Below are 26001 nucleotides of genomic sequence, written 5' to 3'. Positions count from 1 at the left end.
GGGGGGGGGGGGGGGTATAACAGGAGGTGTTCTTTGGACCAATCATGCTTTGGTTTTGACAGGCTGAAAGGAAAGGACGGGTGCTGCCAGAAGAGAAGACATGTAGGTAGGTATGAGTATGCATCAGGTGTTCCAAGAGCAGTGAGAGCAAGAGGTGAGAGCAGGGTGGGGCTGGAGATGAGCCAGGAGGATGGCAGGCGACAGAACGGGAGGGCTTTGGACGCCAGGCCATGGAGGTGTGCATTTTATTCTAGAGGCTACAGGACGCCATCAAAGGTTCTGAGCAGGGAAATGGCAGGAGCTGTGTGGGGTACAGACTGGGAAAAGGAAAAGCCTAAAACAAACAGAGGAACATCTAGTTCCATGCCTGAGAAAACAAAAGCCTGAGCTCCTCAGAGGAGCAAGGCTGGGACAGAGTGATGCTCACCTGTGAGCTGCCGGTCTCCTCCACCCTCTGCTTGCAAATACGCAAGGTCAGGATGCACTAGAAGTCCCGGATTGTAGCCCCTTACACACGCGTCTGTCATTCGTGCTTCCAGTGTTTCAAATACTTTTTTCTTTGTCACATGAAGTATACCCAGGTTTGCAAAGCTGGAGGGACAACAGTAACAGCAACAGCAAAAACAGTACAAGGTTACTTAATAAACGGAGTGTCTGGCTTCACTTTTGTAAGGTAGATTAAAGAAATACACAATGTTTTATCCAAATCTCTTGAGCTAGATACTTAAAAAAAAATATTAGAAGGGCACTATATGGAATATACTGCATATGACATAATGCTCTCGTCAGGTCTAAGGGGCACAATGTCATCAAACATGCTAATATGTCTGCAGAGAAATCCATAACTAGACGCACCAAATGGAAAAATAAAGATTATAAATAGCTGCATGTCAAGTCAGAGTAGATTTTGCTACTAAATGAGTCTGCAGTAAACTTAAATGAATTTTTTTTTCAGAGCTTAGTAGAATTCCAAACTGCGATTCAGGGAGTGGGGTGTACTTGTATATAGATCTCAATAAGGAAGTTGTACCTGGATTCCTTTTAGGGCATTTTCTATGGGATCATATGAAATAAAATTTAAATTCCAAATATATACTAATATCTCCAACACATCTTTGTATTTTATTTAGAGACAGGGTCTCGCTGAGTTGCTCAGGGCCTTGCTAAGTTGCTGAGGTTGGCTTTGAACCTGCAATCCTCCTGCTCAGCCTCCCAAGTTGCTGGGATTACAGGTGTGTGCCACCACACCTGGCCCATTTTGTCCTTTAGTTTAGTCCTCCTGTCATCATCTCATCTTGAAGAACAAGAAAATCATTACATTTGGAAGAAATCTTTTTTTCTTTTGGGTCATCTTTTTTCTTATGGGTCATTCTGGGTGGGGATTTAAAGTCTACTTGGAATCCCATTTCCTCCCTGGTGATCCATAAGGTTGGAATTACTTATCACCACCAGAATGTCATCTAATTCCACAGCACTCATGTACTGAAAGTGCCCACATAATCAGGGACAGAGAAGCTTTATCTCATGAAGGCTACATATTTATAGAACAAAATATGTTCACAAGCTAAATAAAGTAATTGAAAGGATTTAAAAAAAATAAAACGCTCCACCCGTCAAATTTTTAAAGTGCATGAAACAAAGAAGTGTATTTAATAAATGTAATATGACACACCAATAAATGACAAAAAAGCACTTTATCAAGGAGACTCATTTGTTCAACAAATGTTTAAGAAAAATAAGATAGGAATGGAGAGTAGAAGAAACAGTAGGAAAAGGCATGACTCTTTAAAATAAGGAGAGATCAGGAAGAACTCAGCAAAAGGGTGAAAACTGAGCAAAATCTGAGGAAGTGAAGGAAGATGTGGATACCGGGATGCAGAGTACCAGGATGCAGGAGGAACAGCAAGTGCACACATCCTGGGACAGGACCAGACTGGTGTTTTCAAAACACAAGCGTCCAGAGGTCAAAGAGGCCAGAACAAAATGAACAAAGGGTTCCCCACAGGAAAGAGTTCAAAGAGGTAAATGGGGCCCAGACCTCTTAAACACTTGTGAGCTTTTGTAAGGACTTTTTTTTTCTCTCTCTCAGAAACAAAATATATACGTATCCACACAAACTTATGTAATATAGTATAATATAATATAAATTAGTAGAGGAAAGAATGAGATGTTATGACAACTGGACTGAATGAAAGAACAAACTAATGTGGGAAGGTCATATAAATGAGGGAAAAGAAAGAGAAGAGGTGAAGACAGAATGAAATGAGCTTTCACATGGAAGCCCAGACATGGGATGCATCATGTGTCTTGACAGAGGTGGACAGCAGGGACACATACAGAGAATAAAATATACCAGATATGCTCCTTGAGGGTAGAGATCTCTAATGGCTGGGACTCTGCCTGACACGTGGGACTTTAGTACATGTTTATTGAATACACGAACGCTGCACAGAAAACTATGCACTATGAAGACCAATATGCACAGAGGCATCGACCCTCAGCAGCACCTGTATTACTTGTCCCTTTAAATCCTATTCCTATAGAGAACATCCATAATGATTGGAAAACATGGTGGATCTCCTAGCAGTATCCATCTCCTAGGAATGGAATGTCAAACACCTATGCAGCACTTTACACTGCATCATCTATAAAATACTTTTTGATGTTTATTTTGATGTATATTTATTTACCTTCTATGAGAAAGACATCATTCTTGTTTATTAGGTGAATCATGAATGGTTTAATCTGGTTATAAAACAATGTGAAAGTCAGTCTTCCACTTTAGGTTAATGATGGAGTAACAGATTGAATGGAAACTCACATGTGAAAAAAATGGTTGTCAGAAAACAGGCAGCACAGAACAGCCATACTTCAGAAAAGAAAATAAGTAATGTGAGTCTTACAATTCTCTAGCTTAAGACTTGGAAAGAGTCCCAGGCTATGGCATAGGAATGGGGAACCTAATCCTAGCCTCCAATACACTTGATTTGAGGAGGCACAGTTAGACATCTGAGGAGGCCAAGGAGGCTGGGATTCCCAGGCAGAGCAGCAGAGAGAGAGAAGGCATGCAGTGAGACTCAGAGATCCACTGACATCTTCAGCTGAGTCCTAATCATAGCATGTATGGGGGGAAACTACTCAAGGCTGGGAAAGGAGCCACCATAAAGGAGCAGGTGCAACAATTCTTATAGCATAAGGAGAGCTATAAGCATTCAAGAAATCTCATAATGCATGGAGCATCAGATTGAATATTCAGAAGGTAGTGCCAGAGTGATGGTGTTAACCTAGACTAATGGCTTCTCTGGTCTCCCTAATAAAGCTTAAAAGTAAGTCTAGAAAGAGTCACAAGTTTCCCAAATTCAACTTCATTCTAATTCTCAAAATTATTTAAAGGCATATCCACACACACACACACACACACACCACACACACACACAAATCCAGCATCCAAAAATGCAAAATTCAAACTGTAAGGCACCTAATAAAATATTATGAGGCACAGAAAGAAGTAGGAAGATATAATTCATAACGAGGATAAAAATCAACAAATAGAAACAGATCCAGAAATGTTTCGGATGACAAAATTTGTAGACAAGTACATTGAAATAGCTATTATAGATAGATTCCACATGATCAAAAAGAAAGCAAGCATTGGTGTGTCAAAGGAGAAACACTGGAGATACCAAAAAGAGCTCATACAAACCCACAGATGGAAACTACAATTTCTAAGAAAAAAAGTACATTGGATGGGATTAAGAACCTACTAGACACTGTAGAAAAAAAGATTAGTGAACTTGAAAACATACGAATAAAACTATTCAAATGAAACACAGAGAAAAAGAACTTAAAATAATAAGAAGAAGGGGTGGAACTTAGTGGTAGAGCACGAACATGCTCAGGATGAGGCCCTAGGTTCTCTACCTGTTGAAGGAAAAAAAGAAAGGAAAGAAAAGGGAAGGGAAGGAAATGAGTCATTAGTGAGCTCTGGGACAATTTCAAATGTGTAATTAGGGCTACAGAATTAGAGAAAAAGAGGAGCAGGGAGAAATAAAATCTTTGAAAAAACAATGGCTGAAAAGTTCAAAATGTAATAAACATATAAGCCCGAGATCTAAGAATCCAATGAACCCCAAGGACTACGAAAAAAAAAAAAAACTATACTAAAGTTCATCATAATCAAATTGCTTAAAACTAATGATGAAAAAAAAAATCTGAAAAATGGCTGAAGAAAAAAATTACACACTATGTTCACAGGAACAATGATATAAGACTGACAGGAGATTACTTGTTGGAGACAGGCAAGCCACAAGACAGTGAGGCAACAAATGTTAAGTACATAAAAGAATAACACTGTTAGTCTGAAATTCTCTATTGTTCACAAATCTCTCTGAATAACAAAGATGAAATAAAGACATGTTAGATATATGACAACTGGAAGAATGCATCAGCATCAGATCAGCAGTACAAGAAAAGCTAAAGGAAGCGCTTTAGGCAGAAGAAAATGATACCAGATAGAAATCTTGACTTATAAAACAAACGATGAGTGAGGCAAATGGTAAATATGTGTGTTTTAATATAAGTTTTTCCCTAATTAAATTTTTTTTTCTTTCAAAGATAACTGTCTAAGGCAAAAAAAAGTGTAAGATCTATGGCACATGTATGACACAATAGCATGAAATGTGGAGAAGGGAAATGAAAGTACACTGTTGTAAGGTTCACACACTATACAGAACAGGAAATAATGTTACTTAAAGTTAGACTCTGATAAGTACAAGATGTGTAGTATGAATCCCCAAATAATTGCTAAAAACACAAAGATGTATAAACAAAACAAACAAAAAAAGATAAAATGAAATCATAACAAATAATCAATTACTTCAAAAGAAGGAAAGTAGAAACAATACAGATGTGACAGAAGAAAAAAAACATCAAGATAGTGGACTTAAGCACAGCTTTATCAATAATCACATTAAGTATAAGTGGCTTAAACAATCCTATTAAAAGTCACTGTCTGAATAAAAAGCAAGACTGAACTATACATAGTATATATTTATTTTGAGTATAAATACATAAATGGGTTATAACTAAGAGGTTGGGAAGAAAATGTTCCATGCTAACATTAACAAAAGAAAGTTGAAGTAGCTTAGTATCAGTAGATTTTTAAGCAAAAAACTTTTTTTTAAGCAAAAAACTTTATCAAGGATAAAAGAGGACCACTTCATAATGAAAAAGAGATCAATCATCAAGAAGACATAAGAATCCTAAATGTTTATGCTCCTAATAAAAGAGCTTCACATTACCAGAAGCAAAATTTTATAGAACGGAAAGGAAGAATAGACATATCTATAAATATAGTGAGAAATTAAAAAAAATTTTTTTTAGTTGGACATGATACCTTTATTTCATTTATTTATTTTTTATGTGGTGCTGAGGATCGAACCCAGCGCCTCGTATATGCTAAGTGAGCACTCTACCGCTGAGCCCCAGCCCCAGCTCCTACAGTGAGAAATCTTAACACCTCTGTCTCAATAATTGATAGAACCAGTGGACAGAAAACCAGTAACAACATAAAAGATTCGAACAATACTATCAAACAACTTGACCTAATTGACATTTATAGAACATCTACTCAGCAAGACAAAGATAAACATTATTTTTAAGTACACATGGAAAAAAATCTTAAAAGACCATATTCTGAGCCATAAAACAAGTCTTTATAAATTTATAAGCATACAAATTATACCTATTACATACTATACTATATATATTGTATTAAATAATATACAAATTATATACTATATTTTTTACCATAATGGAATTGAACCAGATATCAATTGCCAAAAGACATTCAGGTGGGAGTATTTTTAAATCAAGACTGGCCATGTAATAATTGTTGACTCTGGTGATGGGTACAATGTAGGCTCATTGTAGCATTCTTTCTACTTTTATTTATATTTGAAAATTTCATAATAAAATGTAAAAGAAAACAAGAGCAGACTGTTAATACTAATAGGATAAAGGAAAAAAAAAAGGATTACACATATGAATACATAGAAATACAAAATGGTACAATTGCTTTGGAAAGCCATTAGGCAGTTTTAAACAAGATATACAAACACTTAGCATATGTCCCAGCTATTCCACTTCTCCATATCTACCCAAGAGAAATGAAAACTATGTTTACATAAAAGTGTTTATCATCAAAAACTGGAAAGAAACCAAACATCCCTCAATAGGTGAATGGATAAATGTAGTACATTGACATCATGAAATACTACTACTTAATATCTAAAACATATCAACCACTCATGCACAGAACAGCATGGAGTAATCTTACTGCATGACGCTAAGTGAAAAGAGCCACACTCAAAAAAAAAAAAAAAAAAAGCCACATATGCTGTGGTTCCATTTACATGTCATTCTGGAAATGGCAAAACTATAGGGTTAGAAAACACACCAGAAGTTGTCAGGGTGAGTTGGGAAAAATAATTGAATAAAAGAGAGTATACAGGGGACTTGGGGGGTTATGGAACTATTCTGTATTTTGATTGTGGTGGTTATATGAATATTTGTCAAAATTCATAGAAATGGATATTTTAAAGGGAGACTACTATAATATTTAGATTATGCTTCAACTTAGATTATACTTGACAACATTTTTAAAGAAAAGTTATCATTGCTAATAATGAGACTGAGACTACAACCCTGTTTCTTACTCAAAATGACATATTTTTGGCACAGTGGTTTTAAACACGTGGCCTCTAGACCACCAGCAGCAGCAGCAGCATTAACTTAGACTTACTATGATACAAATTTTAGGCCCTACCTCAAACCTACTGAATCAGAAACTCTGGGGTTGAGTCTTATCAACCAGTGTTTTACCAAACCGTCTAGTTGCTTCAGATGTACCCTGAGGTGTAAGCGCCTGGCTCAACAGTACTCTTTCCAATGAGATCAGGGTCTCTGGGAAGGGGCCTGGCATCAGAGTGACCCAGGGTGTCTTTAACTAGTAGCCAAGTTCAAACTTGCTGCAGTCTGCCAGATGCTTCCATCATGTAATCATCTGGGACGGTTGCTGCCCTCAGGCTATATCTGAATCCCTGTCATTGGGCTGGGATTCAAAAGGGGCTCCTTTCTGTGGCCTTTCATTTTCTCAGGACTCTGTCACTGACTTCACAGAATTTAAAAGCAGCCTCTGACTCAAAATACAGTCTAATATGGAAGTTTGATACTTCCCACCTTTGGTCCATACTTAGTCAATTTTCTTCAGTCAGCTCCTTTAATGCATGTTAAGGTTCAATTCAATAAATTACCAATCATCAATTGATTTTGGATCTATAAAACAGTGATTTAACATGGTTTACACTAGCTTAGTAGGCAGGCCTAATGTTTCTCCTTTGCATTTTTATATTTATATATCCACTTCTAGGGCTTACCTGTTGCTATATACTATATGTGTTAATTGTGAAAGAATATTCCATATCTCTCTAAACCCAGACTACCAGGAAGCAAACAATGTGTGGTGATTATTGGTGGGGAAAGCCACCTACAGCAAAGATAAGTAATTATAGATATTTTCCATTGAATGAAAATTTCAAGGAACTAAAATGTTGAAGAAATTGTTGATATTTAATAAACAGGACCGTATCAAACTAAAAAGCTTTTTCACAGCAAAGGAAACAATCAAGAATTTGAAGAGAGAGCCTATAGAATGAAAGAAAATCTTTGCCACCTGCTCTTCAGATACAGCATTAATCTCCAGAATATATAAAGAACTCAAAAAACTTAACACCATAAATAAATAAATAGCCCAATCAATAAATCAGGAACTGAACAGGCAATTCACAGAAGAAATACAAATAATATGGAACCTATTGTCATTGTGTGAAAGAATGTTTACAACAGCATTATGTGCAAATGTGAAACAATTCAAATATGTATCAAAAATTAAAGAATGAATTAAAAGGCTCTATTATTTAAAAAATAAAACTATGATTAATTATTAGATATTTGTTTTTCAGTGATGAAATATTTGAACGGAAAACACAGCCCCAAATTGTGGGCTCAGTTTAAATAGTGCCAAGAATAGAAATGTTTCACCAATTCCAAATATTTATTTGATATATTTACTTTTCTTTAGATGATTGGTATTAATGACATTAACAGCTGGACTTTCTTCTATTGAAATGTCTTATATTAGTTTGATCTTGTTTTGTAAAATTTACAGTTTGTTGAATAAGAATAGAATATGACCATTTGTTTTTAATAAACTTTGAAAAATAAAAAAACCTAAATACATGAAAAAATGTTCGACATCTCTAGCAATTATAGAAATGCAAATTAAAATTTCCTCAGATTCTATCTCATTCCAGTCAGAATGGCAATTATCAAGAGTACAAGTAACAATAAATGTGGGGGAAAGGTACATTCATATATTGCTGGTGGAACTGCACACTGTTGAGATCACTCTAGAAAGCAGTATGGAGATTATTTAGAAAACTTGGAATAGAACCATTTGATGCAGTTATTCCACTTGGTCTATCCCAGAGGACTTAAAATCAGCAAACTAGAGTAACATGGCCACCTCAATGTTTAAAACAGCTCAATTCACAACAGCTAAGCTATGAAACCAAACTAGTGCCCTTCAACAGAGGAATGGATAAAGAAAATATAATACACACACACACACACAAAATAGAATATTACTCAGCCTTAAAGAATAATAAAATTATGTCATTTGCAGGTAAATGGACGGAGCTAGAGAATATCATGCTAAGCAAACTCAGCCAATCACTCCCCCCCACCAAACCCTAGAGGTTGAATGTTCTATTTGATATGCAGATGCTAACATATAACAAGGTGGGGAGGAGGGGAAGAAGAGAAGTTCATTGGATTAGACAAAGGGGAATGAAGGGAAGGGAGGGGGAACAGGAATAGGAAAGAATAATAAATCTGACATAACCTTCCTATGTTCATTCATGAATACATCACTGTATGTATGCAGTGAAACTGCATATCATATACGCACACAAGAATGGGATCCTAATTAGAATAAGTTATACTCCAGGTATGTGTAATATGTCAAAATACACTCTACTGTCATTATATTGAAAAAGAACAAATTTTTAAAAATGGGAAAAATTGTTGATATAGGCTTTTTTTTTCCAAGAAAGATAGTAAAAGCTAACTAAATAAATGAATAAGAAAAAAAGGAAAAAAAATGAAAAATAACTAATACAAAGAAATAAAAAAGCAAAAAGAGAAATCTCTCACAGTAAAGCAATAAAACCTATAATTAAGACTTCAAGTGCTGGGAAGTGATACTGGTCAAATTAGATTGTTACATTATGTATTATGTGCATGTACAAATATATAACAATAAATCCCATCAGTGTGTACAACTAAAATGCACCAGTAAAAAAAATGTGGGAAAAAATAAGGAACATTTTAAAAGAAAAAAAAAAGTTATTTAAAACAAATAATTTAATAAAGATAAAATAGTTTTGAAAGCTATAGAAACCAAGATTATTGAAAATTTTATGCTGAGAGAAAGGTAAAGACAAACACTCCAAAGAAAGGTAATTCATTTGATTTTAGGAATCTCTTAAGATTATTTCTTTTAAATGTCATTTTTTAATGTATCTTTTTAAAAACAATTTGTTTTAGATGTAGATGGGCACAATATCTTTATTTTATTTTACTTTTTTAAATGTGGTGCCAGGAATTGAATCCAGTGCCTCATGCATGCTAGACAAGCACTCTACCATTGAGGCACAACCCCAGCCCTATGTATCTTTTTTTGATGTGTTAGATCAGTATTCTGCTTGTGAACCCATCTCTTAGTCTAATCTGTACTATTGAAAACAGATTATCTTGGTTCTATTTCTAGTATTGACAAGTCTAAGGAATAACTCTGGCTATCTTCCTGATTTTTCCATTTGATATTCTGGCCTGCAAGTCAGAACGTTATAATAATAATCAATGTCGTGCCACAAAAACATATGTGGGCAAGTTTGCTCATGTTATTTCATAATATTAGCTAGTGTTAGCTCAGTCTAGAAGTTTGGAGATATAAAGAGCCTGGAGATAGATTCTGTAATACATACTCATTTTATAAGGGAAGGGATTAAGGTCTCCAAAAATGTCACGCAACTTACCCCTAGTCTTACTTGTTTAGAGTAATAGAACTGAAAATAGAATTTTGGTTTTCAGAATGCTTGCATGGTTTTTTTTCTACAAAAGAGCAATCAGTTCTGATATTGAAAACTAAAAACGAGAGACAGAGACAGAGAGTGACAGAGAGAAAGACAAATGAATTATAAAGGAAACAGTGTGCTTTGGCAAAAATCTCTCCGCTAACCAATCAAGTGAGAAAGGAGTACCAATCTTCCACAGGCTATTGAACAAGAAAGGCTGCTGAGTCTATGTAGCACTCAGGGGCCTCTCCTTGATTAAATTCCTCAATGAAATTGTCTAGGGTTAGAAAATCTCACAGAGCTACCACCAAATCAACATCAGAGAGTTCAAACTCAGGAGTTTAAGATGTTCAAAATGTTTGATGAATGAATAAATGAGTCAATGAATGATGAATGCTTCCAACTTCTAAGCCCTATTTATCCCTTCCCCTCCACCCTTTGAAGGAATAAAGGTATCAAATTTTCACCTTATTTGGAGATAGGGGATTTACTTGTACTATTATATGCCCATTAGTTCCTTCTAAAATCATCAAAGATTGCTAAACAAAGCTCCAGAAACACCAGACAATGTACTGGAAGTTTACGTTAACAGATATTATTAGTAGGGAGCTTTAACTATAATTTCCTCCAAGAGAAAGATAAGCACACAGATTAAACAAGACCAAAGAGAATCAACACTTCAAACTAACAGGAACCCATTGGAGTAAATCTGTAGAAACACTAAGTGATGAATGAGTCTAAAGTGATAACAATTACCCGCCATTTCAAAGCTCTCCTAGGCCAGTCAGAAACTGGAGGGGGTATTCCAGAACAGACCTCCAACCAAAGGTGACATTCAGCAGGAAACAGGCCAGTTTTTCAAGAGGATGTTGAAACAAGTTCATATGAAACATACTTGAATTTTTCAAATCAACTTAAGCTTCTTCCTTCAATCTAGAGTCTTTTTTTTTTCTAACATCAAAAGAATCAGGTTTTAGTTAACTTAAAAGAAAGCTCTCTCTCTAGGTTTTTCACACTTGAATATTTTTACAGTCAAACAAAGAAATACCTGGGAACATAACAACTCAACCTCCCTGGTAACAACCAATCTGAAACTTGACCAGAATTTAAAACCTGAAATGCTATCATCAGCTTAATTATAGATGAGTTAAACAATTCCTTCCTTTTGAGTGAATAGCCCACATTATCTAGAATTTTAGCATAAACTATTTAAACCAGGATTAGAAAATGGTGAAAGATATTTTTAAAAATTAAATAAGATTAATTAAAAATTTCTTATCTCTGGTTTTTGACGAATCCAAAAGTAGAACTTAAAATAACCATTCTAGGGGGGGGCGGCTGGAGTTGTGGCTCAGTGGTACAGCACTTGCCTAGCATGCACACAAGGCACTGGGTTCGATCCTCAGTAACACATTAATGTAAAATAAAGATATTGTGTCCACCTAAAACTTAAAAATAAATATTAAAAAAAAAACATTTTTGGGATTATTGACTGTAGATATCAGTTTATGTCATGTGTTAAATTACCATGTCGTGTGCTATTTTAGGAAAATGAGAAAAAATTTATTCTTTAGCATAATATGTTTTATTAAAATTTTTCTTGATTCTTTTGGATTTACATAAAACTTAATTCATTAAAAATTGTTTATTTGGCCAATCCTTAAATGATCATGTCACTTTCTATTTACATTTCAAGTCTATGAATGACCAAACAAATTTGCATTCCTTGGCTTCTTATCTGTGCACACTTTCTAAGCAGCACAGAGTTGGAACCATATTTATCTACTTCATGCCCCAAAGGTTCACACTAGAAATTCATTAAAGGAATCATCAAGAACAATGCAAAAACTATCTCTAAAGTGTTGCTTTCTGTTACTGTTAGGGTTCTTCCAATTTGTCCTTATCTTTTTTCAGAAGGAAAACATTGTTGAAAGTGACACAAATGCCTTCTAGTCGAGTGACCATGTAATTTATCATCCAAACTGGGCCACCTTGGAGAGTAGAAGAGGGTGCTACAAATAACTAGTCTAGGATCACAGATCCAAGGGTTGTCTCAGGTAGTCCACTATGTGACCATCCTCCTCCTTGGAGTCCAACTGAGAGCAAATGCCCCCTTCCCTTTTAAGGCCTGCCGAGGGTCTTAGAAAGGTGCCTAGTGAGAAAGGCTTGTTATTCCTCATCCCTGCACCTCGTGTCTATCTGCTCCCACCTTCTGCAGCACCTGATGCTCACTTACCCGACCACCATGTCCTTGGGTCCGGCATTCACAGTGCAGATTCCATCCTCACAGTGTTTTCCCACCAGGCTGTGGGCGTGCAGGTGGATATTTTTCCCATTTGTGACCAACTGAACAATAACCTTTGCAGGTCCCACATAGTTGCAGATCTATATAAGAAAAACATTTAATAAGTTAGCATATCTGACTATAAGACCACATGAAAAAATGTATGATAAACTAGTTAAGTATAAGAAGTAAAATACCAAATTATGCATATCCATTCATATGCCTGCAGTTCTATTTTTAAATGTGATGAATAAATGAAAGGATGGAAATAAACTGAAATGTTCATGGAGGCTGTCTTATGTGCTGAGAAGATACACTCCAGAAGCAGGCCATTGAGAAGACGGTATGCATTGCTCAGGCTGGATCAGCACATCCTGGAGGATGCTGTGTTGTCATGAAGCATCCCTTTACCACTCACCGAGAATGTGCTTTTTCTCTGAACCCTCATCACAATTTCTGGTTACAAAATCTGGGTAAATGATCAATGAGAAAGGAATGGGTGACTGAAGGAAACCATGAGAATAAGGGAGGTAAACAGAATAGTGCATTGTACGCCTCTACAGTGTGATTAGACAGGAGCTTGCCAAGGACCTGGCTCTGAAAGTTGGCTTTGAACACTCAAGTCTACTGAGCTGGCTGACAGTCATCTGTTAGAACACCTCAGCATTCAGAAGTCCTCTCTGCCATAAGTTCTGACAATGAATTAACATACACTATACACACACACACACACACACACACACACACTCAGGTCACTGTTAAGTTTCCTTAGTTAAAAAAAAAAAAAAAAAGTGCACTCCCTAACTGCAAATTCTTAGATTTCACACCTGTTTAGTTGTTTAGTTCTTAGTTTATAAAATCAGATTTTTTTTCCATTTAAGGTCATTTATCTTTTTTATTTGTGTATCCTTAAAATGAGGACAGCAAAAAGGGAAAAGCAAAAGATCTTGGACACCCTTTCTCCTCCAGTTGTTTATCCAGCCTATCAGTAGACCACAGACTCCTTCCTTGAGAAAGTCCCAACATTGAAATCATACCAACAGAAAAGACCCATGGCCTCATTTTTACTCTACTGAATCCTATTAAGTTAGAACCCAATCATAAATTCAGGCAAATTCTTGGAAATGCACTGTGTCTCTGGAACTCCTTCTGATATAAACTTGAAGTGGAACCTACACTTGCCAATGAAACTTCCTGGAAGGAGAGAGAGTCCTTTATAACCAGCCTGCTTCTATTAGAAACACTGTCAACTGGATTCATACTCTACTGAGGCAGGATTTTTGTAGGATGTTCCCAGTATGGATTTTTTCCTAGTCCAGTCTTTGATTGCAAGAGTTGATCATTGCTGGGATTATTCCCCTGATGGCTAGGGAGTGATAGTGTCCCCTGAGCAAAGGACAGACTCCCTTCCAGTAACTGTGTGGCTCCGCTAGGTGCTTTGGGCTTCTCTACCCAAGCTCTACTGCTGAGCTGTGGCAGAGATTAGTTCTGAACCCTCTTAACACCTACCAATGGTTTGGATGCCCCCACCAACACTCATGTAGAAATTTAACCCCCGCTGTGAGTATTAAGAAGGTAGAAATTTAATCCAACTACAGTCTGGAGGTGGGGCCTTTGGGAGGTGAGTAAGTCAAATAAGCCACAAGATTATGGCCCTAATCCAATGGGGCTGGGACTTTCTAAGAAGAGGAGGAGATGCTTGAGTTAGGACATTTTGTCTCACCATGTGATGATGCCCTGTGTTATCTTGGGACTCTGAAGAGAGTCCCTCCAGAAAGAAAGATATGGCTGCACAGTCCTGAACTTCCCAGCCTTTAGAAGTATGAGTCAGATGAACCTTTACTTTATATGAATTATCTAGTCGATAGCATTCAGTTATAGTAACAGAAAACAGAATAAGACATTCCTACTCTCAAGGACCAAGGCCACCTGCTGGGGATAGGCTTCCAGTCTTTGCAGAGACTAATTACAAAGGGGGTTTCAGATTAAATTTGATTTTGACCACCTCAAAGCACAAATCAATGTCTTAGGCATAATGTTTAAAAACCCTTCTGCGCATAAAGCTCACTATGAATTGAGCATGTTTCCCTATTTTATAACAGGCAGGAAGACTTTGCTTTTGAGTGCAGGACAGGGAATATGGAGTGCCGGATCTGCTCCAGGCTAACTGTCCTCCCTGGATTACTGTAGTTCTGGGCCTTGGAATGACATCTGAAATCAGTTTTCGTTAATGAACAATAAAAGAGTACTAAATAAACCAAGTAACTTCACTTCTAAGGTGACAGTGATCACAAGAGCAGCAGAGTGAGGCGTGATAAAAAACTTCACTTGCATAAAAAAGATAAATGACCTTAAATGGGTGAAACCACCTGAGAAGTCCGGGATTAACCCAATTGCCCTGAACACTTGGACCCTTCCATGTTACTGCTATGACGGAGTTACTCACTAACCCTGATGGAAAGTGGTGGGAGGTGTGTTCACAAAGCACTCACATCTTTTTCTTACGATTACTTCATGCCAGGAGGGTGGCACGAATGAGGAACTGGGTAGTCTCTGAGGTAAAGGATCTGAAAGATTTGCCAGTGACTAATGTGCTGTTTGATCCATTTGAAAGAGTCCAACTCAGCAGAGCAATGTTTGGTTTTTACATAGACCACAGGGCAACAACAGGGAGGCCCCTGGGCTTTGTGGACTTTCCAAAATACCAACTGAAAGAAGAAAGCTGAAGTGTGGGGACAGACAAAAATGATACTATTTGCAAGTTATATGGTACATGAAGACTTTAGCAAACTCACTCCAGGGAGACCATCCTTCATAAAATGCCATGACTGAGAGGTATTTGCAATTGATTCAGAAATTCATTTGATCTATGGAAAATTTGTTTTCATGTTTTCCCTTTCACTTCATGGAACAGTGACTTCTTTGAAAATTAAGTCGATAAAGAGCAACTGTATCTGTTGGAAAGGTTTTCCTGAAAGAGTCTGTACAAGACAGACTTTTGATCAGTACTGGCTTAAACATAAATTAAACTTCCCAATACAGCCAAGGAGATAAAGGTGAAATTACTGAGCAGTCAGATATGCAGGGACACTGTAAGAACATGGACATTAGGCCAGGCAAGCCGCATGACTTTGCTCAGTTTCCTCATCTATAAACTGGGATCATAGTACCTTAAAGGGTTGTGGTGAGAACTACCCATGTTAATCACTCAGAGTTTTTAGAAGAGTGCTCAGCAAATAATAGCAGTATACAGTGCTAACTGATAGCTTGTTTATGACTGTCATGTGCTCTTCCCCCTATAGATCGTTTGATAACAAAATTGCCCTGAGATGACTTTTTAAAACATCCTGTTTAAAAGTGGGTGGCAGGAATGAACGACCAGTTCATGCCCCTTCTATTCCTAGGGTAAGTCCTTTATAATCCTGAGTTACCAGGCTTTGTTAATTTTCTAGTAATAACAATGTCTTTATACTAGCAGCTGTCATTGTTGGGAGCTCTCAGGCTTTCTTGGCTTCCTTGATGAAATTTGAGACTTTCTTCCAGAAGCTTTGGGACTCGCAGATTACATCTGCTTTTCAAATAAGAAGTAGAAACCAGCAACTCGGGAGGCTGAAGTAAGATAAAGTTGACGGTCCTGTCTCAAAATAAAATATGAAATTAAAAAAAGGGCTGGGATTTGGCTCAAGGTAGAGTGACCCTGGATTCAATCCCCAGTAAATCTCTCCCACCTCTCCCCCAAAAGAACTAGAAACCAAGGGTCTTGGTACTATTGATCGTAGTCAAATCAACTACTTTCATTTAAAATAATTCTGACATACTGTGGAGAAGCACTTGCAGGTTGGTTCTTCAAAGTTGGCTAAAAGAAGTAGTCTAGAATGAATTGGATATTATTACTCTAGGTGCATATGATCACACAGTTGGTGTGATTCTACCTCATGTACAACCAGAAGAATGAGCAGTTGTACTCCAGTTATGTATGATATGTCAGATTGCATTCTTCTGTCATGTATAACTAATTAGAACAATGACACCAACATAAAAGATGTAGTCTAGAATTTGAAATATCCAGTTTCCTCTCTGGGTCAATTTGGCCAAATCACACTGGCAGAAAGCTCAGGCAGCATGAATGTAGGATGTGACACATGAAATTGCTCTTCTCTGCTTAGATTTTCCTGTGAAGTAATAATGGCGATGATGACAGTGAAGAAGGAAAAGATGGCTAATATCTCTGGGTTTCAGTTTTTCCATCTTTAAAAGCATGAATATGCTTGCTGTTTTTAGGGTTGTTAAATACAGTGCTTGGCACCTAATGGGATTAGCAATCCCAACTATAGATCCTCTCTTCCAACAGGGCTATGACTTCACTGATAACCAAAACTTATCTATCTATTCAGTGAGCATATATTAAGCGCCTTCTAAATGTTCCTCACACGGTAGTGCATCAGGGAAAGAAGGGACACGCCGTGAGTGCAGAACAGGTCTGAACCCTGTTCTTACAGGAAGTAGAGAGTGGGAGTGATACCAATCAAATAATCTCACACACAAAAACACATAAATGTGAAGAACTTATCAAAGAAAGATCTGTAATAGGGTTTTGACCTGGTCGGGAAGTTCAGAGCTTTCTGAGAGAGTAAATCAGGGCTGAGATCTAAAAGAAGAGTAGGAGTCTAACAAGAGGAGGGGTGGTAGGGGCCCAGGGGCTTGAGAAAGTATTCCTGGCAGGGAGAAGAGTGTGTGCAAGAGCTCAAAGGTGAGTCCCCCCGTGACTCCTCAGACTTTCTCGCTGCCACTGTATGGTGTTCCTTCAAGTAGTTCTACCACCCAGGGGTCCTTTCTCTTTCCAGCCAAGAACATCCACTCCTCTAAGGGAAGACCTAAATCTGAATCTTTCACGACACTGTCCTCACTACTTTAGCCCACTAAGGCCCTGCTACTGTCCCTGTTTCAGGAATGTGATTAGAGGGACAGGACAGGAAAATCACATGCGATCAGCTACGAAAGAGTCGTTATCTTACTTGTTAGTTAATTTTCAGGCCATCTACATCTATACTGGCTAACTTGCTGTGTTTTTGAAAGGGGAAGGAAGATGTCAACTCAGTCAATCTCCACAACAGCCCAGGGTTGGGATGGGGTCAGCAGTGATACCCCATTCCACAGCTGAAGGAAAGGAGACCCGGTAAAATGAAGTAAACTGCTATGGTTCCTTTTCATGTGGGGACTGGGCAGCTTCTTGAGCTTGGATCTGGTCCACCTCCAAAATTCAGATTTTCCATTACACTGTGCTACCATTGGACTCGATCACTTTGGTATATGTGCAAACTCTTCAGGGTTTTATAGCTTTACTTTGCCTACCACAGTGTTGGTACATGACAGTTATTCCTGAAAACCCTGTTTGTTTGGTATTGTTGGTGTGTTCTGTGAGAAAGGCCTCACAGACAGTTGTGAAAGGTGGGAAAAGTTCTATTGTCCACTTGCATGTCTTCTTCATTTAAAAAAATCATGTGGGGCTGGGATTGTGGCTCAGCGGTAGCGGCAGAGCGCTCGCCTAGCACGGGCGGGACCTGGGTTCGATCCTCAGCACCACGTAAAAATAAAGGCATTGTGTTGTGTCCATCTACACCTAAAAAATAAATATTTTTTAAAAAATCATGTGACAGACATGAAACCACACATTTATTCTTTTCTGTCAGGTTGCAAGTCAGGTTATAAGGAAAAAAGAGAGGAAGAAGAAAAAGGAAAGAAAGAATATTATGGATGAAAAGTAGCCAGTTCTTATTGTTCCTTGTTCTTTATTATTTGAACAACCAGAAAGTATAGATTGACTTCACTAAATGACAGCGTGCAAAGCTGTGTCTAACATAGTTACTGGCATAGGAAGATGCTCAGTAAAGTTAGTCTCTTCCTTCTCTCTAAAGCAGGGGATATCAAGTTCTGGGATCAATTCCTTGCTTCCCCCCCCTCCCAGCTCTGTGGCCCTACACAAGTTAGATAACTTCCCTGAGCCTCAAGCTCCATGTCTACAAAATGGGCCAATAACGTGACATCAGAGGGCTGTTGTGAGAACTACACAGTGCCTGGCATGTGGTAGGTGCCATGGAAGTATAGGTTTTTTCCATTCTCTCTTTTTGCAAAGGCCCCCTAAGCTTCCTGACAAAATTGTGAGGTAGGCATGGTTGGCACTATTACCCCCATTTTGCAGATAAGAAAACAAGTTTAGACAGATTGAGTAACAAGAGATATAACCCTAAGTTAGACAGCCAAGACACAGAGGACCCTGGAAATCCTTCTGGAAGTCTTGTGAATGTCAGTGAGGTGTTCTCAGTAAGGGATGGGATGAAATGAAAACATCCTCTTTGATCCATTTACTGTTTTCCAGTGGTGCCCAGGGATTTGCAGTAATTTATTGTATTCTTTTACCTTGCTTAGTGCCCTACTTGATTGACCAATGGCACATATGGTTCAAGATGTTAGGCTGGGTGGAAAATAGCAAACCACCATATCTCAACCTCACAGGCCAAGAGGGACTCATCCATGACACAGAAAAGATGAATAAAATCTCTATCTACATATAACTCTGCTCTGAAAGTTTAATTTTTTTGTGTGTCTCATGCTAACCTGGGGTTTCCTTTTTTAGGTTTTATCTTAATTTTCAGTTTTATGACATCAGATACACTTGTTTATAAATCATGCTTCTTTAAGAAAATCAAGTACATGAAGTATACTATTGTTAACAGAACTGCTGGGGGTCTTGCACCTCAATAAGTGTCAATACAGCATTAACAAATTATAAATAAATCCTCACCTTTGTCCAGTCAATTAACCATGACTGCAAAAGGATATGGAAAAAGTAGAGTTGGCAATTTTGGGATGAATTGTGTTACAAATGTTCCTACATAAACCAATTTTTGCCAGTTGGGTGCATTATTGAGCAGATAAAAAAGTTTAACATAGTGGAATTCTGGTACCATTTCTTTCTCTAATTAATGGATTCTCGAATTCTTTTTTAGAATCAGATATAATATCAATATCAAGTCAGGTCCTCAAAAGATACCCCAAGTCTGACTACTTCCCACATAACACTGCCACTTAGTTTCAAGCCAGTATCCTCTGTCTCCTATGTTTTTGCTCTTAACAAGTCTCCTGAGCCTGTTCTGCCTCCCCACAACTGATCTGCCTGAGCAACCCTGTCCAAGTCAGGTCATGCCAAGGCTTGTTATTCCTCTGCTCAAAACTCTCCAAAAATGAAAGTTGTTGAAGCTGAGTGATTGGTACAAGGGAGCTCATTCTATTCTTCTGTGTATACATGATTAAAAATCTCCATGCAAAAAAGCAAAACAAAATGAAACAAACCCTCCAATGCCTCTCCATTCTAAGAGCCAAAGTCTTTGTAACAGCCAATGAGGCCTGAGGCTGTCTGACCCCCCATTTCCTCTCTGATTTGGTTTCTCACACACTTCCCTGTGGTCACATCAGACTCATGCTGTTCTTGAACTAGCAGGTGAGCTCCCACCTGAAAGCTACTGCTCGTGATGTGTCCTCTGCCTAGGACGCTCTAGCCAGGACATCTGTGCATCCCTTACCTACCTTCAGGCTTTGCATAACTGCCAATTCTCAGGGGGCTTTGTTGGATATCGTACCCCTACCTATGCTCACCCATCCCATCCCCACATTCCTTATTCCTCTCCCTATTTTATTTTTCTCTGGACATTATTGCCATTTAATATACTACACATTTCATGTGTTTTAATTTTGCCTCTCTTCTCCACTAGATTGCAGGCTCTATCAAGAAAGAAAACACTGATCTCTCTCCTCTTATTCCCCAGTTCCTGGAATAATGTTTGTTATATTGTGGACATTCAATAATTAATTCTTCAGTGAGCACATAATTACATAATTAAGGCGTAATTAAAAAGTTATTTAGGGGTTGGGGTCGTGGCTCAGTGGTAGAGTGCTCACCTCGCACATGTGAGGCACTGGGTTCCATCCTCAACACTACATAACAATAAACAAATAAAATAAAGTCATGTGTCCACCTAGAACTAAAAAAAATATATTTTTAAAAAGTTATTTAGTGAAGGCAGTTTACTGAAACATAGAGTTGTGTTAGGAAAAAAATTAAGGAGACTATATTCTTTCTTTTATTATCTTGTCTTTAAAAAGAAGGCTAGACCTAAAGTAGCCTCTCAACAGGTGATTTAAAATACACTGTGACCACCCTGCACCAGAGCAGAACACTGGCCTATGCTGGTAGAAGGATGTCTAGCTAGGGACTCTGGTAGCTGCCATGACCTATGGGTAAGAGGAATCTAACCTTGAAGAGACAGGAGTTCCAGCATCTGTGGGGCAGTGAAGGGAAGGTGACTTTTACATCATCACCCTTGGAATATCAAGGGAGCAGCTCTCCTCTTAGATCTCATGCACCCCTCGTACATCCCTCTTGCCACCCTGACTGCTGTTGCCCATGCAGCATTCTCCCTTGTACCCGTGAGGCTCAGCACTAGCCTCACACATTTCCTCTATGCCTGTCTTAGTTCCCTCAGGTATTCAGGATTCACAATTCTGGTCCATCCCAATTTCACAGTCCCTCACTCTTCAAAGGAGAGTGTCCCTCCCAGGATGTGGCTGATAGGAATCTTACCATAGATCTTATCAAAAGATCCAACCATGATGTGGTGCAGGGCTACACTTCCAAGATCTCAAACCAATGGACTCTCTTTCAATAAAGAGCACAAGCTTTGGAATCAGATGGACCTGGTTCTAAATCCTGGCTCTTCCATTACCAGCTTGGGGACCCTGAGCAAGTTACTTGACCTTTTCTACCTGTTTTTTTCATCTGTTGAAATGTGAACACAAATGCATAATTTCTGAATTTTGATGAGGATTAAGGAGACAAAGTGTTTAGTACAGTTCTTTATAAAAAGCAGGCATGAAATAAATGACAGCGATTGTTATTTTTCTCTTCCTGCCTTAACAGACATCTGCAGTGGAGATATCCTCTGATTTTAATGAGAAGGTAGAACCCACAACGCGTGAGTTCCTTTAACCTCCCTTCTCCTTACTGTTACTGAGGCTCAAAACACCCTGCTATTTCACATATCCCCCCTGATTCAGAGAAACATAAGTCTGTTCTCATTTCCAGGAATAAGTACTCCACTGCTCATTCCAGACTTTGAATCACCAGCTCCCTCCTTCCTCTCTGAGGAGTCCATCCTTTACCTCAATTTCCAGACAAGCACACTCCCCTTTCTTATTCCCAAAACAACCCTTTCTTGATAAGGAGGATGACTTTCAAGCTTAGCATCTATTGAGACCTATGGAGCTAGCCGCTAACCAAGAAATGAAGACCTGTTCTTTCATTTGATGTTTCCCGGATCCAATGAGAGATCCAATGAGAAATGAGAAAAGATTCTGCTCATATCTGCTGGAACAGCATTCTCTCTCTCCCTCCCAAGTATGTAAGAAAGTCTCTAATTACCAAAGTGGAACCATCTACTTCATCTGCAGCCTTTTGTAAATTAACTAATTCCCCTATTCTTTAAAAAAAAAATGCTTAAAGGTCATGACTGACTTCAAGTTTCCAAACCTACTAGTCACTTCTTATTTTTTCACCCCACTTGGCGTCTCTGAAGCATGGGATGTGTTACCATTCTCTCTCAGACCTCCCCTCACATTACTGGCTGCTTTGACTAAGGCACTCTTCTCCTTCCCAAGGCAAAGTCTCTCCAGAGATTGCTCAGTGGTCCATTTCTAATATTTACCATGACACCTTTGACACTTACCCACTCTGGACTTAACTGTCTACTCCATGTGGATGACAACTAAATTTAAGTCTCATGTTCTCACTATTCTTTTAACCATATTTGACATTTCATCTGCTCTCAGGACATCTTATTATCTATACCACTTTTACAACTCTGTGCCCAAGGCTGGACTAAGCATCTTCCTTCTCAAACCCATTTTACCTCTGTTAAATAGCACTACCATCTTCTAAGCAACTGCATGGAAACCCTCCTATCATCTTGAATTGCTCTGCTTCTTATCTTCTGTAATCAATGGCTACATTTTAACCAAGTGGTACCTCCCAAATCTCTGCATTTGTCTCTTTATTCTCATTGCCATAGTTTACACATCTTAGCTTGAACTCTAAGTTTAACTTATGCTGAATCACTGCAATTCTTCTAACTGATGTCCCTGGGCCTTTCCCTTCTCAAACTATGAGATTCATATTCCTGAAGCACACTGCTGATTATGATATATATTAAAACTTCTATTGCCCTATTTTCACAAAAAGGTTAGTCTACATTCTTGCATGGTCTGTCCTGTTATATCTTTCCGGCCTTATTACCACCTGTCCTCTCATGTATTCTTCATTTCAACAGAAACTCTCACTATTCCCTATTTGAGCTCAGAGATTTCTATTTTTGAGGCTTTGTTACTGATTTTTCTACTTGTGTGATTTTTCTCTAGATAGATCTTTGCTTTCAAACATCTACTTTTCTCTTCAAGATCCACCACATGTGCTTGATTCCCTCAAATCTTCTATAATCAGCTAGCTAATTCACAGAAATTTATCTTTGCTTGGAGCTATTAGATCATTTATTCTTTCACTCAAAAAATATTTTACTCATCAGGTCCCATGCAGAAACTACTGGTTATACAAGGCTGAGTACAACAAACAAGATATCACTATATTTCAGCTATTTAAGGGCCTATCTTAGCGCTACAGTTCAACTGATTGATCTCTGAGGACAGAGATACTAATTCTATTTCCCCAATCCTCTGCACAGAACCAGTAGCTGCTGAATCAATATCTGTGTACAGAACTAATCACTGGCTCCAGGTTGTACTGAAGAAGGAGGGAGCCAAAAAGTGGTCAACTGCCCCAAGCAGCATTAGGAAAGGATGCCAACAGCAGGGCCACCAAGCCATTTTCCTTTAAGGACTGTTGAAGCATTCCTGTCCTGGGGGGTTCATCTCAATCATCTGACTCTAGGAATCCCTAAGGACTTTCTGAAAAGTCCCAGCAAAGGTGAGTAAATGAAGCCAATTAACTTGTGAAGTTTTACTGACTCACTGGTTTGATATCCAAATTGGGAACACCTAACCTTGGCACAGCCATTTCCAAGAGGATTATTTTTTGAAGCCCTTGTACTCTCTTAGCCTTTTCCACTTAGAAAAACAACTTTCATTTCCAGAGAGGCTGGCAGCAGGAATGCTAAAACATCTTTAATTTTCCTAAGTTTAACTCTCAGGTAGAATTCAACCCTGAAGCACAATTTCCTAACTGTGCTGGGGCTTGGCCAAGGTGGCAGGATGGGTGGAAAATGATCATAAAGAGTCAGAGTCGGAGCTAGATGGAGCAGAATTGAGACGGGGGTGGGAGGAGAAGCCCAGCCTGGGCTGCAGGCCCCGTGTCCATGTCATCTGGACATGCATCTCACATGTCACTGCCAGCAAACAGTGGCAGGACAGCCACAGGCAGGCTTCCCATCAGCGTCCCCAAGACACGCTGTCACTCTCCCACTGGCAAAGAGTCCCAGCCCTACAGCGTCAGTTTATGCTTCTGAGTCATTTGAAAATATCTAGAAGTGAAAAATCAGGAAACTTTTCACTACCTCAAGTTGTACTTTTCTTCAAGTCTGATTCCAGGTTTGGAGAAAGCATTTTGGATGTTGATGAAGAGTCTGAATAAGTTGGGTTTAAACTAACTGCCTCAAAATTCTCAAATTTGAGAATGTCCAAAATTTCCATATGGTATAATGGGAGAATGTTCCCCTTTATACTAAATACATTAGAGTTAGCAAATCATTTCCTGAAGATGGAATGCCATGCTTAACTTTGTCAAAAATATTCTTGTTTACTTAGAGGCCTGGCTGAATCTGCAGATTTTTTTACATAAGAATACTTGGGTTAATTTTCAGTGCTGTAGTAGGTGGCCAGGGTCCTAGTCACCAGTTATTACTATGATTTTGCATAAGTCACCTTGCCACTTTGGGCATTGTGTGTGTGTGTGTGTGTGTGTGTGTGTTGCTGTGGATTAAAGCCAGGATCATGCACATGCTAGGCAAGCACTCTACCACTAAACATATCCAAAGCTCTATTTTACTTTATTTATTTTGCAGTACTGGGAATTGAACCCATGGGTACTCTACAACTGAGCTACATCCCTAACCCTTTGAAAAATTTTGTATTGAGGCAGAGTTTTTGAGGGGGGGGGCCTCAAACTTGCAATCCTTCTGCCTGAGGCTCCAGAGCAGCTGGGATTACAGGCATGTGCCATCATACAAAGCCATGTGGACCTCTTAATTTTTTTTTTTTTGTAGGATGGCATATTTTCCAGCTCTAAAATTCTATGATTCCTAGTCATATATATAAGACACACAAAGGACAATACCCAAAGATCACAATTTCAAACTGCAGAAAAAGAAAGAGGAAGGAGGGAAGAAGGAAGGAAGGAAAGAGTTTAATACCATAGAATTTCAGAGATGGAAAAACCTTATAGATAAACTTAATTGAAAAATTGAGAACATTTTAAATACATTTTACCACAATTACAAACTGAGAAAACATACAGTCAACACTCAAATTACCTGTTGTAATGGGGCCTCTGGTAGCATGGAAAATCAAAATTTAGAGACAAAGAAAAACCTTCATGTTAGGCAAAGATTTCAACTTTTGTCATTAAAGCTGAAACTGAGTACCCAAAGTGTTTATTTTCAACAAATCCAAAGAGTGCCCTGCCCTGGGTCATTAAATGCTGATAATAAAGAACTGTCTGTTCTGGAAATATGTCAGAAATGCTTCAATTATACAAGTTGGCGGGGAGGCGGGGGTCAGACAAGCCAACAAAATAACAAATTTTAATCAAAAAAGTTTTAAAAATTCCTTTTGAATAACTTAAAAATAATTAGAGGGACTGAAACACATGTTAGGTGTGATTGAAATAACTCCAAAATAAATATTTTAGGACTCTGACATTTGTTTTTTGAAAACAGAAATTGCTAATATAAATATATAAATTTCTACCATTCTTTTAAAATGTTTTTTAAGTCTCTTAATACTTTGTATGTGGTGGTGGTGGTGGGATGCTGGGGATGAAACCGAGGGCCTCCTGTGTACTAGGCAAGCTACAACCACTGCGCTACATCCCTGACCCTCAACACAGTATTTTTCTTTTCCTTTTCTTTCTTCTTTTTCTTTTTCCATTCTTTTTTTTTTTTTTCTTCTTTTTTGGTACTGGGGATTGACCCAGGATGCTTTACCACTTGGCCACACCCCCAGCCCTTTTTACTTATTTTATCTATTTTGAAACAGGGTTTCACCACCCTCCTGCCTCATCTCCCAGAGTTGCTAAAATTATGTATAGGCATTCGCCATGATGCCTGGCTACCACAATGTTTTTCAACCAAATCTAATTTGAGATAATGAGGGATTTCTCTGACTCTGAAAACTCATTTGGAATTAAATATGAAACTCATTTGGAATTAAACATGACTGATTTCTTTCTTGGTGGAGGCATAT

The 26001-nt window shown here is 38.2% G+C and overlaps 1 protein-coding gene across 2 annotated transcripts in view; it reads right to left on the bottom strand.

Annotated features, from left to right (window-relative positions):
* Nfkb1 (nuclear factor kappa B subunit 1) overlaps nucleotides 1-26001 on the bottom strand; it is a 115019-nt gene that overhangs the window by 36524 nt on the left and 52494 nt on the right. For both annotated transcript variants that reach the window (XM_015484602.2, XM_015484603.2), the window contains exons 6-7: nucleotides 12433-12581; nucleotides 428-591 (exon numbers count right to left, since the gene is read on the bottom strand). In XM_015484602.2, coding sequence (XP_015340088.1) covers nucleotides 428-591; nucleotides 12433-12581 — 313 coding nt within the window. The remainder of the gene's footprint in view (nucleotides 1-427; nucleotides 592-12432; nucleotides 12582-26001) is intronic.

Source organism: Marmota marmota, unplaced genomic scaffold, assembly GCF_001458135.2.
Source record: "Marmota marmota marmota unplaced genomic scaffold, marMar, whole genome shotgun sequence".
NCBI classification, from domain to species: Eukaryota; Metazoa; Chordata; class Mammalia; order Rodentia; family Sciuridae; genus Marmota; species Marmota marmota.
Note: the sequence above shows the minus strand (reverse complement) of the source record. Positions and strands in the feature narration are given on the sequence as shown.